This window comes from Gopherus evgoodei, chromosome 1, assembly GCF_007399415.2.
Source record: "Gopherus evgoodei ecotype Sinaloan lineage chromosome 1, rGopEvg1_v1.p, whole genome shotgun sequence".
NCBI classification, from domain to species: domain Eukaryota; kingdom Metazoa; phylum Chordata; order Testudines; family Testudinidae; genus Gopherus; species Gopherus evgoodei.
This window is the reverse complement of record NC_044322.1, coordinates 141,421,155-141,435,443: the sequence shown is the minus strand read 5'-3', so window position 1 is coordinate 141,435,443 and position 14,289 is coordinate 141,421,155. Positions and strand designations below refer to the sequence as shown.

The following is a 14,289-nucleotide window of genomic DNA, read 5'->3' as shown; positions in this document are numbered from 1 at the left end:
ATGGGGAGGCCAAGGGTGTGAAGGCTGTGGTGACGGCGGGGGGTGCAGCAAAAGAGACTGGACTCCAGCAGCCCATCTCTTGGCTGCCCATCGTCTAGTGGCCAGGCTGTATCAGGCGTTATTATCCTGCAGCCCGAAGCCACCTGATCTCTGAGGCCAGGGAAACGCACCATCCCCCCCTGCCCGGCGCTTTGCACTTGCCCTTCACCTCGCCCCGCGCGCCTAGAGGTGGCGGCTGGAGCTCGGCTGCCGGCGCAGGAGGCAGCGGCCGGGCCCGCTTAGCGCCCAGTCCAGTTGCAGGGCCAAGGGCCGCTCCCCGGCGCTGGTGCCCGGGGCAGGGGGCGGGCGCGGGACGAGCCGCCACACGCCGGGAAGGAGGGAAACACCTGGAGGCGCCGGAGCCTCCGCCCCACCCGCTCTGCGCGCAGCGGGCACCGCAGCAGCCGCCGCCTCCCGCCCCGGGGGCAGCCCGCGCCGCCGCCTCCCCTCCCCGCAGCGCGGCGTCAGGTGCCGCGGAGCGCCCAGCGCGCCTGTGCGGCGGCTACCCGGAGCGCAGCGGGGCCGCAGCCGGGAGCGGGAGCCGCGCTCGCCGCTCGGCGAGGGAGAAGATGGCGGAGCCGGGAGCGGCGCGTATCTCCCCCCCGCAGCCGCGGGCGCCAGGTGAGGGACAGGCCGGGGCGGGCCCGCCAGGTGCAGGGGCAGCGGGGCTGGCGGGACCCCCCCTTCCCGCGGGGTAGCGGGACCCACAGGGGGACCCGCGGAGGCAGGAGCGGCCCCTCCAGTGGTGCCCGGAGCCGCTCTCCAGCCGGAGCAGCCCCGGGCACTGGGGGGCCAGCGGAGCCTCGTGCGCTAGCATGAAAGTGGGGCAGGTGCCCCAATAACTCACAGGGGAGGGTTGCAAATAACCAGCCGGGGGGGGGGCGGGTGTGTGAGCGGGTGCGGAGGAGGGGCGCGCCAGGCCTTAGCAAAGGACTCCTGCTCCTGGGCGGGGGAGCGGCGCACGCTGGTGAGCGGTATCGCTTGTGGAGGGGAAGGGCGCGTAGTGCTCATCCCGGGGGTGATGGCTGGATGTGGGGAGCCTTCCGCCTCCAGGAGCCGGGAAGAGAATTTGGAGAGGTCCCTCAATCCGAGGAGCACGAGGCCGGCTGTAAATAATGCCAGGGAAGGATTAGAAGGACCTGTGAATCCCTGCGTCTGTGGGAGAGGAGATCAGTAATAGCTACAGAAGAAAGCTGTTAATGCTGAATGGTTTGCTGTTCTCTGGGGATGTCAAACATGATTTGGTTCAACACTATCAGAAAGGGAGTATGTGTTGTACGAGAGTAAATCTGCACAGAGCTCTGCTAGTATTAGGCTGGTATAGTGCAGATTCACATCTTTTTGCGTGCTTACTTTCATTTTAAAACTATGTTTTCTTTGTGGTATAGTAAATATTTATCATGAGGCAGTTTTTAGGTGGCTTTAAACCTGTTGGGTTGGTCTTGCATGACAGATGCATGTTAATTTCTTAACCACTAAATATGTTGCCAGTGACGGAATGAGTTTTATTTTAGCCTAAAGTAGGGATCAAGGACAGAACATCTAAACACAGTTCCTGCAGTGTCTGGGCCTGTCTATACTGGTAGGCCAAACCATAGAATAAACTGGTTATGCTGGTATTGAGCTTGAATAATTAGTTTTGTTCTCAGTCCTATATAGGCACAACTTCTAAAGGGCTCTCCTTTCCTTCTTCATTCTAAATAACCATATTGTAAGCTTCTTGGGGCAAGGACTTTTTTTTTGCTCTGTTTGTACAGCACCCAACATAATGGAGCTCTGATTCTAGTTGGGATCTCTAGGTGCTACCAAAATATAAATAATAATTACATTAGGACATATTAAAATGAAGTTATTTAGTTGGTAGAGTCAAGCATTTGAACTTTAGGAAATACTAGAACTAAGGTTGCCTGTGAAACCTTATTCTTTCCCCTGCTTGTATGTGTGTGCGCATTCTGATAGACACCTTAATGACCTGATTGCGTGGTATTTTTTCCACATGACCTCTGCTTCAATCAGTACACAGGAGGGTTAATGCTCAGGGAATGAAGGAGCTATTCATTATATTTTTATCTACATTATCTAATATGTGACCCTTGCGCACCATATAAAACCATGTATTGAATATAGAATTATTAATTTACTCATGGTGCTCATCAACTGTAGTATGTGAGTGCCTCACAAACACTAAGTTTATTTTCACAACTTCTTGGAGAGAGAAGGTATTGTTATCCCTCTTTTACAGATGTGGAAACTGAGACACAGAGAGTGACTTGCTTGAGGCCACACAGTGGCAGAGTTAGAACCTGCAACATCAATTCCTGACTACTCTAGGCCACACTGCCTTACTGTGCTGAGCAGCCACAGCTCAGTTGCTCTTCAAAGCGTTTAGCATTGCTGATCATCCAGCCCTTAGTATCTCAAGTTGGGCCCCTAGAAAATGAGAGAGAAACTAATAGTGACCATGTACCAAAATTCCACTTCAAGTAACTTGCCCAGCATCATGTAGGAAGTAGAGGGAGGGATGGAAGTGATGTCTGTGTAAGTCACCTGTCTTAACCACAAGACCATCTTTTATCTTTTTTGTATTCCCTACTTTATTCTCTATGCACCTTCCAACTGCTAGAAAAACGAGGCAGCACCCTACAGATAAATCTCATTGACTATACAACTTCTCAGCACCATCCAGTCTCTGTCCTGTCCTGTGGAAAAGATAGTATGTTACCGTGTGATCAGAGTGTGTCACAATGAATCTGCACAAGAATGAAGGTTTCATAGGCAATTGTAATAACTGCTGATCATGCACTGTCAAGGTTTGAAACCTGAATTTTAAGCACTGCAACAGAGAGTGCTATTTCTTCAACTACAGGACTAAATATATTAATTGGTAGCAGAAGACTGTTACCCTATTTGAACCTTCCACTGAAAGAAGTTGCATAATACACTGAAAAATAGTGGGTTACATATGCATGAGTAGCCCCATTCTACAGACAGAATAGAAAATAAAGATATGCAGTGTGACTGACTGGATGAGATTTGGGTCTGCTGTAGTGGAGAGCTGGGATATATTGCTAGCCCTAGTTTAATAATTGTGAAGAGTACACAATTACTAAAGCACTCAGCAACAGAGTTTAGAAATCATACTCTTCTGGTACACATTATTATTATTTTAATTTATCTTCTCCTGGGGTTCTCATCCCACTGTGGGAGGTCTGTGGGTGGGGAGAATAGTATCTGCCCATCTGTGATACCCCTAGAAGTGGGCAATAGGCCAATGGGACCATGTGTTGGGTCCAGGTGATCGTTGCAGCCCAGCCTGTACCTTCCCATCCCTTCCTCCAGTACTAAAGCTGCTCTGTCAGCAACTCAGCAGAGTTTCTGTTCACAGAGATTTCCAGGGCAGTGTATGCTGCTATGGCAGTAGCTGTGGGATCCAAGCCTTAGAATGGTCGTGGTGTTCTTGCATGCTGGCAAAATCACGTAGTAACAACACAAGCCATGGTAGGGAAATAGCTATTTTCAACAGTTTGTATTCATCCACATCTGAGCAGAATTTCATGGTACTAGTAAACCGTGTTTTCCTTCTGCAAATAATAAAGGTGATAGAGCTCAAGAAAGATGGCAATAATCTTTTATAATGGAAAGTGTTAGGTAAACTAAATATTGGGGTCACTGCCAGTTCTCCATCAAATAATAATTAATAATGATGAATAAATACCAAATGTCAAGCTTTTGAGTTCCGGATTTCTCATCTTCTGTTTCACTGCTCTGTGACGTGTACTTAGATTTGTCCTGGAAACCTAAGTAGAGCTCAGTATTTCTGGTTATTTTTCAGGGAAGTGTTTTTAATTTCCTTGCAAAAAAACTTGGTCAAAACTAAGAGGATTTAAGAGAGAGGTACATATGGTGCCTAGTTAGTTAGAAAATATAAACATAATGAAAATATAAAGAGCAAATTCTTACATATTCCTTCAGAATATTTTTTTTGCTGCTGGGATGACAGCATTCACTCAGCTGACTTCTATAATATTTTTCAGTGTATAGCAAATTATACTAATGTTGTTTTGTAGTATTTATTTTTTTATGTGAGAAATTAATATTGTTTTCTCAAGATGTTAATTTGTGTACCTGCTTTTATATGGTGTAATTATTTCATAACCATCAGTTTTATTTCAGAATAATGTAATGCATTCTGTAGTTACATAAGAAATATCTCAGAGGCTTTACTAGTTAAAGTTATTTTTGTGCTTTGATTACAATGAAGTGAGGAACAGTATCTTGCCGCTTTGAACTGCAAAAATGGAGGGAAAAATGAAGAGTTGTTTCTGGAATGTAATAAGGTATAAAAATGTAGCAGTGACAAATTTGAACTTTAGGGTGTTAGAAAGCAGTCTTGATACCATACATTCTATACATATTTCAGTCTGCATTATTGGGCTTTCATATATGTATGTGGGAAATACATGAGGTTTAACTTAGATATTTGCTATTATCTTTTTTATGTTGACTGTAGGGGTTTACATGTATATCATGTAAATAAAACTGTATACTGACTGTTGAAATCTTATGATTTTTATAGTAAACACTTTTTATTATGTATTAAAACAATTATAATTTTCTTAGTAATTTTTTTAACTTTAGGTTTATTTATAGCTTAACCTAGTAAAAGAGAAGTTTTGAATATTCTGTTCATACCCTTCAGTCAAGTACTAGCACCACATATCCAGTGCATTGAAAATTTGTGTTTGGTGGCCAGATTAGTCTTCCTGACTGTTCATGTAATAAAGTATGTCTTTTTTTCCCTTATTCCTACCTGTGAATTCCTCCATTGTCAATATATTTCATGGTTGGCAGTACTAGTTGGTTCTTTTGCTTTCGTCCACTATGGTTATATTGGCAGTCTCAGCGGCTATTAGCTAGTATTTTAATAGATGAGCAATTTTTAAATTAGTGCCTTTTTATTTTGATGACTATAGTAGTATTGTACTGTCTACCCTCAAATCGTTAGATCTCCCCATGTACAAGCTGGCTTTCATTAACTTCATTGCAGCACTGTCTGTGGAAGGAAAATCACAATCTCCTTCTGCTAGGACCAGACACACAAGCTGTTACTAAACTTTCTGGCTCAAGCTGCTCTAAATTTAGGGGCATTCTCTGTAAGATTCTCAATGTCAGTTAGTCTTAATTGGAATATCCATACTCAATTTCTGTGCTTAAATAAATAAAAAAAATTGTCATGTATAAAAGTTTTAACTAAATGCATCTATTCAGGCACTCTAAAAAAGAGTAAGCAGACAAACACTATGTTTTGAAGTGTGAAAATATTACCTATGTCTTGGTACAACCATCTCTTGGTCCACTCTGCCTTTTCCACCTTCCATCTCTAACTGGCTGTCACAATTTTTTCCAGACTATCAAATTAGAATTTCAGCAAATCTTTGGAATTCTCTGTTTGATTCAGGTTCTCCTTGATATAATTACCTTTCACTTGATGTGAACAACACATTTTACCTAGGTCAGTACACCACGTTACTGTGATTTGAGTAGTACACATTAATACAGTGTGTTCCTTTGTTACACACCCCAGTTTAACTTTCATACAGCATGTTTCTCTCATATTGGCCCAGGCAAACTTCTGGTTTATTGTTTAATTGTTTACAGGAATACTAGTGTACATTAACAAAAGTTTCACTAATAAAACACCAATGTTCCTCTAGTACTGTTGTGAACTTGATCTAGTTATTATTTAAGCCTTCTTATTCATTACCATTTACATTATTTTGTAATAATTTGATTTTCCCATAAGTGACCTGCATTTGAATCACAGATGACTTGATATTTACTGACTGTGTGAGGATTTTACCATTCAGTGTATGTGTATATATGCATATATTTATATATATTGCCCACAGTCAGTTCTCTGTTTTTTTTCTATGCTCTAACTTCATAAACTACTTGATTTTAAATTTGGAGCTGTTATAGTATACTAGATAGTCTGCCACATTGTATATGTCCAATACCTGTTTTAGGGTCATTTAATGGGTTACTCACTAATTTAGTGACCTGTAATCTTAGCTGGAAAAACATTTACTTTACAGCAGAATAATATACCGTACTGAGTTTTTAGAGATACCTGTTATTGTAATTGATCTCCCTGATCAATGATGCTTGGGGTGTGTGTGTGTGTGTGTGTCTGTGTGTGTGTGTGCGCCTGCACACCTGCCTCAGTGGGAGCCGATGTCAGGTTGATCTTCCTACTGGGAAGTGGCTTAAGACAGAGGAAATGCAGTTCAATGTTAGAATGAAATAGGCAGAGACTTTCAAGGTTCTTATTGTTCTGTTACTTAAAATCTTATGTCTGACAGTTTCTGCCTCTCTCATTCAGATAATGAATTTCATTTTCTTTGTCTTGATTTCTGCCAATGGGCTGTCAAGATAGCAGTGTTCCCTGCTTGACAGACTTTTCAAATGAATATTGTAAAGATCTTAGTGTTGTATTGTGTGTGTAATTAGATAGTGATTAAAATCTTTCATATTAAATGGCAGGTTTGCTTTAAAATTGTTTTCTATTTGGTGTTCGTAGAGTATTTTTTGTTAAAATAATAAAAAAAATAAGATGTTCAGACCCCAGACTGTTCCATCTTTTTTTCTCTTCATTCCCTCCCATTATTCATTATTTAAATTGTTATTTAAATGATTCATGTAATTATACTTTCATTCAACTCTTAACATTTTTCTCCCTTGGCTCGTCTGAATTCTTGTTAAATGTGAGAGCAGATACAGCAGTTTGATGTGGTCTATCTCAACTCTTGCTTACTGTGTGCCTAATTAGCATATGTTTCTGTGAATTTTAGTGCAACAATTCTCTTTGCCCAATTTAATGTCTGAAAAGTATTAGTTATCATCATATATATCTGTTGTTCTTTGTTCAACCTGCTATTGACCATGCTTGTATTAGCTACTTCAGAATAGTAACAACCAAACCTCTGCTTTCTCTAGATTTTCTATAGACCAGTGGTGTGCAAACTGGGGGGCACCCACCAGTGGAGAGTGCAAGAGGTTCTCTGGAGTGCTGTGAAGAAACTTCTGCCTTTTGCCCTTTTGAAAAACAAACATACAAATATCAGTGTTGTTGCCAACCTTACTTCTGTGCTGCTGCTGGTAGCGGTACTGCCTCCAGAGCTGGGCAGCTGGAGAGCAGTGGCTGCTGGTTGGGGCGTTCATGTTATTTGCAGCACAAGACAATTATTTTTTTAATTCCGCACCAGTCCCACCCTCCAATTCCCACTCCCACCTGCTCCCGCATTGTCTATTGAATTTTTATTCCGCTCCCACTGTTATGGCAGCAGGCCCTCTTTGTTTCTGTCGTACTTTGTAACTCTAGTTTCTGACAAGGGATCCCAAACTGATGATGACTGGAAAAGATGTTCATTTTTCATGGCTCTCATTTTCCAATGAGCAGTGTTTGGGGGAAGTGAATAATATTTTTGGTAGCCTCTCTGCATGTGAAGATAAATGAACCTTTAAATATTTTAAGTTGTTCCATGCCTTCTCAGTGTGCAAAGTTCTTTCTTCGGCTGCAAGTTATTTTCCTTGGTCTGTCTTTTCTCTGACTGCTGTTTCTTTTGGATTGGTTTTAGTAATACTCTTAACCTTTCTGTTATGATATCAATCTACAGAGGGAAAACTCTCATATGTCTGATGAATGAAAACCCGTATTACAAACTTCATTTCTTAATGTTTCTTTAATATTAAATTATTTTCCTCAATTCATGGATGAGTCAGCTTTATTGCCTTCCATTGTCAGAATTTAGGCATTCCAGTCTTTTGTAGGATTTAATTTCCCTGAAGATTTCTTTATCCCATAATGAGCTGAAATAGATTTTATCATGTATTCAGTTCCAGATTTTTGTCATACTGGAAAATCCAGGAGAGATTTTTCTCTCCCTGTTCCAGAAATATTTTAATTTTGCCATTCATTTGCTCTCTCTGTTGTCATTTAATGAAAGTTCATTTTTATAGTTTATATCTAAAGTCAAATCACTCCTGTCTGTGTTGTGGAGTGGACCAGTCCCCTTCTAACTTCATTGCATATGTTTCAGTTCGCTGTTGTAAAATGGGCTTATCCGGCTGCAGTGTCTTTCTAAGTGGCTTCTTCACTTTAGTGATGTTGGCCTTTACGTTCACTTTAGTGCTTCTGCTGCATTTCTCATATCCGTTGACAGAAAGGTGATGTGGCACATAAAACATTCTTTAATCTTGCAGAGCTATTGGCTTAAGCAGCCATCTGAGAATCATAATGCTACTTGTCCCCCTTCTTGCTGTTTTAATACATGTCTTCTCTTAATTGTTTTGTTTTTCCAAATTGTTAACATTAACTCCTTCCATTAGAGAAATAGGCAGTGTTAAAAAACAAATTCTTTGAAGGAGTCAACAAACATGTAGACAAGGGTGATCCAGTGGATTTAGTGTACTTAGATTTCCAGAAAGCCTTTGACAAGGTCCCTATCCAAAGGCTCTTATGTAATTAAGTTGTCATGGGGTAAGTGGGAAGGTCCTTTCATAAATTGAGAACTGGTTAAAAGACAGGGAACAAAGGGTAGGAATAAATGGAAAATTCTCAGAATGGAGAGGGGTAACAAGTGGTGTCCCCCAAGGGTCAGTCCTAGGACCAATCCTATTCAACTTATTCATAAATGATCTGGAGAAAGGAGTAAAAAGAGAGGTGGCAAAGTTGCAGATGATATAACTTAGATAATTTTTTCACATATAACTGCTCAAGATAGTTAAGAGCAAAGCAGACTGTGAAGAACTTCAAAAAGATCTCACAAAACTAAGTGATTGGACAACAAAAGGGCAAATGAAATTTAACGTGGATAACTGTAAAGTAATGCGTATTGGGGAAAAATAATCCCAACTATACGTACAATATGATGAGGGCTAATCAGCTACAACTAATCAGGAAAGAGCTCTTGGAGTCATTGTGGATAGTTCTCTGAAGATGTCCATGCAATGTGCAGCAGCAGTCAAAAAAGCAAACAGAATGTTAGGCATCATTAAAAAGGGGATAGAGAATAAGACAGAGAATATCTTATTGCCCTTATATAAATCCATGGTATGCCCACATCTTGAATACTGCATACCGGTGTGCGGTCCTCGTCTCAAAAAAGATACACTGGCAATAGAGAAGGTTCAGAGAAGGGCAACTAAAATGATTACGGTTTTGGAACGAGTCCCATATGAGGAGAGATTAGAGGCGAGGACTTTTCAGCTTGGAAAAGAGGAGACAAAGGGAGAATATGATAGAGATATATAAAATCATGAGTGGTGTGAAGAAAGTGAATAAGGAAAAGTTATTTACTTGTTCCCATAATATAAGAACTAGGGGTCACCAAATGAAAGTAATGTGCAGCAGGTTTAAAACACATAAAAGGAAGTAGTTCTTCACAGAGGGCACAGTCAACTTGTGGAACTCCTTGCCTGACGAGGTTCTGAAGGCTAGGACTATAACAGAGTTTAAAAGAGAGCTGGATAAATTCATAGAGATTAAGTCCATTAATGGCTATTAGCCAAGACGGGTAAGGAATGATGTCCCTAGCCTCTGTTTGTCAGAGGGTGGTGATGGACGGCAGAAGAGCGATCACTTGATCGTTACCTGTTAGATTCACTCCCTCTGGGGCACCTGGCATTGGCCACTGTCGATAGACAAGATACTGGGCTGCATGGACCTGTGGTCTGACCCAGTACGGCCCGTTCTTATGTTCCTGCTTGGTTCAGCATGTGCGAGTGGTCAATTACTTGTCACACATTAAACAGAAACCGGAATGACTGTTCTTATTTTAATTAAATGCTCTTTCTAGTATCTGTGATTTGTAATTAATTCAGTATATGTATGCCATAGAATGCTGGAATTTTTAATGAATCTTTGGTCCACGAAGAAAGATACAGACTTATCATAAGGCAGGCCTGCACAACTCGTAAAGCGGCGAGGGCCACATTACTCCAAAGAAAACAGTTGAGGGCCGAAACCTCCCAGCCCTGCAGAAACAAACCCTCCATCCCCAGCACCGCCCCACCAAAACAGCTGTGGGCCAAAAAGGAAGGCTGGAGGTGTGGAGGTGATACTTCATTTTAAATTAACCAGGAGCTCCCAGCTGAAGAGGTGGCTGGGAGCCCTCAGGGTCAAATTAAAGGGCCTGGCGCTCCGGCGGCTGGAGGAACCTGGCAGAGCTGGCTCTAGGTTTTTTTGCTGCCTCAAGCAAAAAAAAATTTGGCTGCCCCCTGTCCCAGCACTGGGCTCCCCCCTGTACCTTCCTGCTGCCCCAGTCCTGGGCTCTCCCCCCACCGACCCACACTCCCTGCCGCCCCAGCGCTGGGCTTCTCCCTTTCCTCCCTGTCAGTGCCCTTCCCCCCACCCCGCTGCTGCCCTAGTCCTGGGCTCCCTCCCACCAGTGGCCCCCCACACACACCTCCTGCTGCCCCAGCCCTGGGTCACTGGTAACGCTCCCAGGGTGGGTCATTCAGCAGGAATTTTGGATGTGCACAGAACACAGACAGGACTGGTTCCCATATGGTTACAGAGCTGCAATAAAGTGGAACAATTTTCAGCTTGTGTGATTGGAGGATATCTGGATGCATATTATAAGACTGTCCTACAGAAATGAGGAAAAGTTGAGGTGCCTTTATTATCCTTTTATTCCACTCTTTCTTTCTATGGGGAATTTGCCAGTACAATATCACTGTCTTCCTTTTAAACAAACAAAAAGGCAATGGCTGTTGAAAATAGCAATTCCAGTTCTAATAAGCATTTCTTGCTCAATTTTATCCTACTTTTTCTACAGCAAGTTACAGTGGACCAGTATATTTGATTTGGGAGAAATGAAGTACCAGCTGCCCAAACTGAGATCGAGCACTCCTGAATTTTGAGGTGTTCAAATCTGGAAGGCAGGTGCTGGGGGGCAGGGGGATGCTATGGGCTCCGCAGGGGAGCATGGCAGCAACGTATCTGGAGCTGCATGGAGCCAGACACGCTGGTCTGAGTGGCACGGTAAGGGGGCTAGGGGTTGGAGAAGAGGTAAGGGGTTCAGGAGGGCAGTCAAGGGACAGGGAGCAGGGGGATTGGATGGGGCAGAGGTTCAGGGGGGCAGTCAGGGGACAGGCAGCATTTGGATAGGCATGGGAGTCCCAGGGGTTTTTCAGGGGACAGGTAGGGGGTGGGGTTCTGGGGGAAAGTTGGGGGGGTCTCAGGAGGGGGCAATCGGGGGACAAGGAGCAGTGGCATTTAGATAGGGGGTGGAGTCCTAGGGGGCAGTTAGGGGCAGGGGTCCCAGGAGAGGGGTATCAGGAGACAAGGACTAGCGGTGTTAGATAGGGGGTGGGGGTCCAGGGAGGCGGGCCAGGATTCAAAGGGCTCTGGGCTGCCCGCACCTACGGGGAGCCCTGAGCCCTTGGAATCCTAGCCGCAGCTGGGAATCTCTGCGGGCAGCCCAGAGCCCTTTGACTTCTGGCCGCGGCTGGGTTTTAAAGGGCTCTGGGCTCCCCTCTGCTGTGGGCAGCGGAGAGCCCTTTCATTCTGGGTCAGCTGAAATTTAAAGGACTCAGGGCTCCCCGCAGCTGCGGGCAGCCTAGAGCCCTCTGACTCCCGGCTGCAGCTGGGATTTAAAGGGTTCTACGCTCCCTGCTGCTGCTGGCAGCCCAGAGCTCTTTGATTCCCGGCTGCAGCTGGGATTTAAAGGGCTCTGGGCTCCCCGCTGCTGCGGGCAGCCCAGCACCCTCTGACTCGCGGCCGCAGCTGGGATTTAAAGGGCTCTGGGCTGCTCCAGAGCGCTGTCTGTGGGGGATTTAGAATCCCCCAGTGGGCCGCACAGTGAGGCTCCGTGGGCTGCATGTTGTGCAGGCCTGTCATAAGGCTAAGCCAGCGTGCTCCAGGTATTGACTAGAGAAAGAACTTTGAAGTGATCTTTCTTTTCAGTCAGTGAATGTGCTGCTCTTTTTAAAGAGTAAATTGGGTTATAGTTTGAGGAAAGTATAATCTAAGTAAACAGTCCTTGATTATCTATTGTGACAAAGTTCCTCCTCTATCTTGGTGGGTCCTGTGCTTACTGGCAGATGTGCTCACCTCAGTGATCTTCCGCACAGTCTGGGTCAACTCCTCCTGTGTCTGATCAGGAGTTGAGTGGTTTGGGGGGAACCTAGGCCTCCCCTCTACTCCGGGTTCCAACCCAGGGCCCTGTGGATTGCAGCTGTCTATAGTGCCTCCTGTAACAGCTGCATAACACCTACAACTCCCTGGGCTACTTCCCCATGGCCTCCTCCAAACACCTTCTTTATCCTCACCACAGGACCTTCCTCCTGGTGTCTGATAACACTTGTACTCCTTAGTCCTCCAGCAGCACACCCTTTCACTCTCAGCTCCTTGCACCTCTTGCTCCCAGCTCCTCACACACACTTCTTCTCCTCTGGCCTGACTGGAGTGAGCTCCTTTTTAAACCCAGGTGCCCTGATTAGCCTGCCTTGATTGGCTGCAAGTGTTCTAATCAGCCTGTCTGCCTTAATTGGTTCTAGCAGGTTCCTGATTACTCTAGTGCAGCCCCTGCTCTGGTCACTCAGGAAACGGAAAACTACTCATCCAGTGACCAGTATATTTGCCCTCTACCAGACTCCTGTACCCCACTGGTTTGGATCTTTCGCACTATCTAGAATTAAATGTTTTAAATGTAAGTTTATTTTATTGTAAGTAAAATAAGCCCTGAATTTGAAAAACCTTAATCACAGAAACAAAGATGCATTCTTTATGTAGTTAAGCAGGCCATAGGGCACATCAGAAGATGGATCTTGCTCTTTGTCCCAGAAGAAAATAAATATGATCATCCATTAAATATCTTATCAGGGCATAAATAAACACTGCATTAATAGCATTTTTAATGCTTGATGTAATGATGCTTTTATTTTTGCAATACTTTCTGCATGGTACCATGACTGGATTTTAATAACAATAGTAATGCTTTCCATGTGTATATTTCTTTTGATGAAAACACTACACACACAAAAAATTAAGCCTCTGTGAGGGAGGCAGGTATTCTGATTTCCCTGACGGAAAAAACTGAATATTGCAGTTGAGACTTAGTCAAGGTCACAAAGGAAATCTGAGGCAGAGCCTGAGTTTTATTCTCAGTCTCCTGACTCCCAGTCCTGTGTTTCAGCCCCAAGACATCTTTCCCTGTATTCAAAACACTTTATCTCCTGTTAATATGTGCAAGCGTTTGTTGTTCAGGTTCAAACATTTTTTAGTAAGAAACACAGCTAACTGCTGTGGCTATGATTAGGAATGGCAGTTATGGAACTGTCTAAAGGCCTGGTCCGAAGCCCATTGAAATCTAAGGGCTTCCAAGATAACGTTCCAGAATGTGGTTCTGTAATTTTTTTTAGGCTAGATTCTAGAACAAAGTCTGAGAAGGAATGAGGCAGTGAGAGATGGGACACAAATAGTGCATAATATAGGTTGTTTAGAGAGAGTGTTCTGTGGAGAGAGCAGAGTTGGAGAAATCACTGAATCCTACAGTCAGTGAATCCTCCTACAGTGCTGAGAAGCTGAAGACCTAGAAGAAAAGTCTGAGGCCTGGTCTACATGGGGGAGATGGTTCGATTCAAGTTATGCAACTTCAGCTACGTGAATAACGTAGCTGAATTCAACGTACTTAGACCTACTCTCCGTGGTGTCTTCACTGCAGTAAGTCGACTGCTGCCGCTCCCCCGTCAACTCCGCCTGCACCTCTCGCAGTGGTGGAGTACAGGAGTCGACGGGAGAGTGCCCAGGGATCGATTTATCGTGTCTAGACTAGACACGATAAATCGACTGCCCACTGGATCGATCACAGCCTGCCAATACGGTGGGTAGTATGGACATACCCTGAGAGAGACACCTGCATTGAGGCTCAAATAAAATGAGGTGCACTCATTTTTATAAAGTAGTGGGAACAGATCTTATTGTGTGCAGTTATTTTGACAGAATGAAGGAAAGTGCATTTTGGTATATCTGTTTGTTTTTCCAGTATATTGTTCCTGATCTGTTTTATGTAGTGTTCCTGAGCTTTACATATTATTCCTTATTTGGATACCACTGGTACTGAATGTACCTTGATTTTCCTGTAAGTTACATATTGATAAAAGAGTGTATAGAAGAAAATAAGTAGGCTGCCCCTGAATCATAGTGCATTTAAGCAAGCATAAGAAGTACCAGGGAGCAAGTGAAAA

The 14,289-nt window shown here is 43.9% G+C and overlaps 1 protein-coding gene across 6 annotated transcripts in view; it reads left to right on the top strand.

The window, feature by feature from the left end:
* The first annotated feature begins 557 nt into the window (after positions 1-557).
* The window catches only part of MAP7D2 (MAP7 domain containing 2), a 140,905-nt gene continuing 127,173 nt past the window's right edge, over positions 558-14,289 (top strand). For all 6 annotated transcript variants that reach the window (XM_030574591.1, XM_030574583.1, XM_030574557.1 and 3 more), the window contains exon 1: positions 558-660. In XM_030574591.1, the coding sequence (XP_030430451.1) occupies positions 609-660 (52 nt within the window). In that variant the 5' untranslated portion in view covers positions 558-608. The remainder of the gene's footprint in view (positions 661-14,289) is intronic.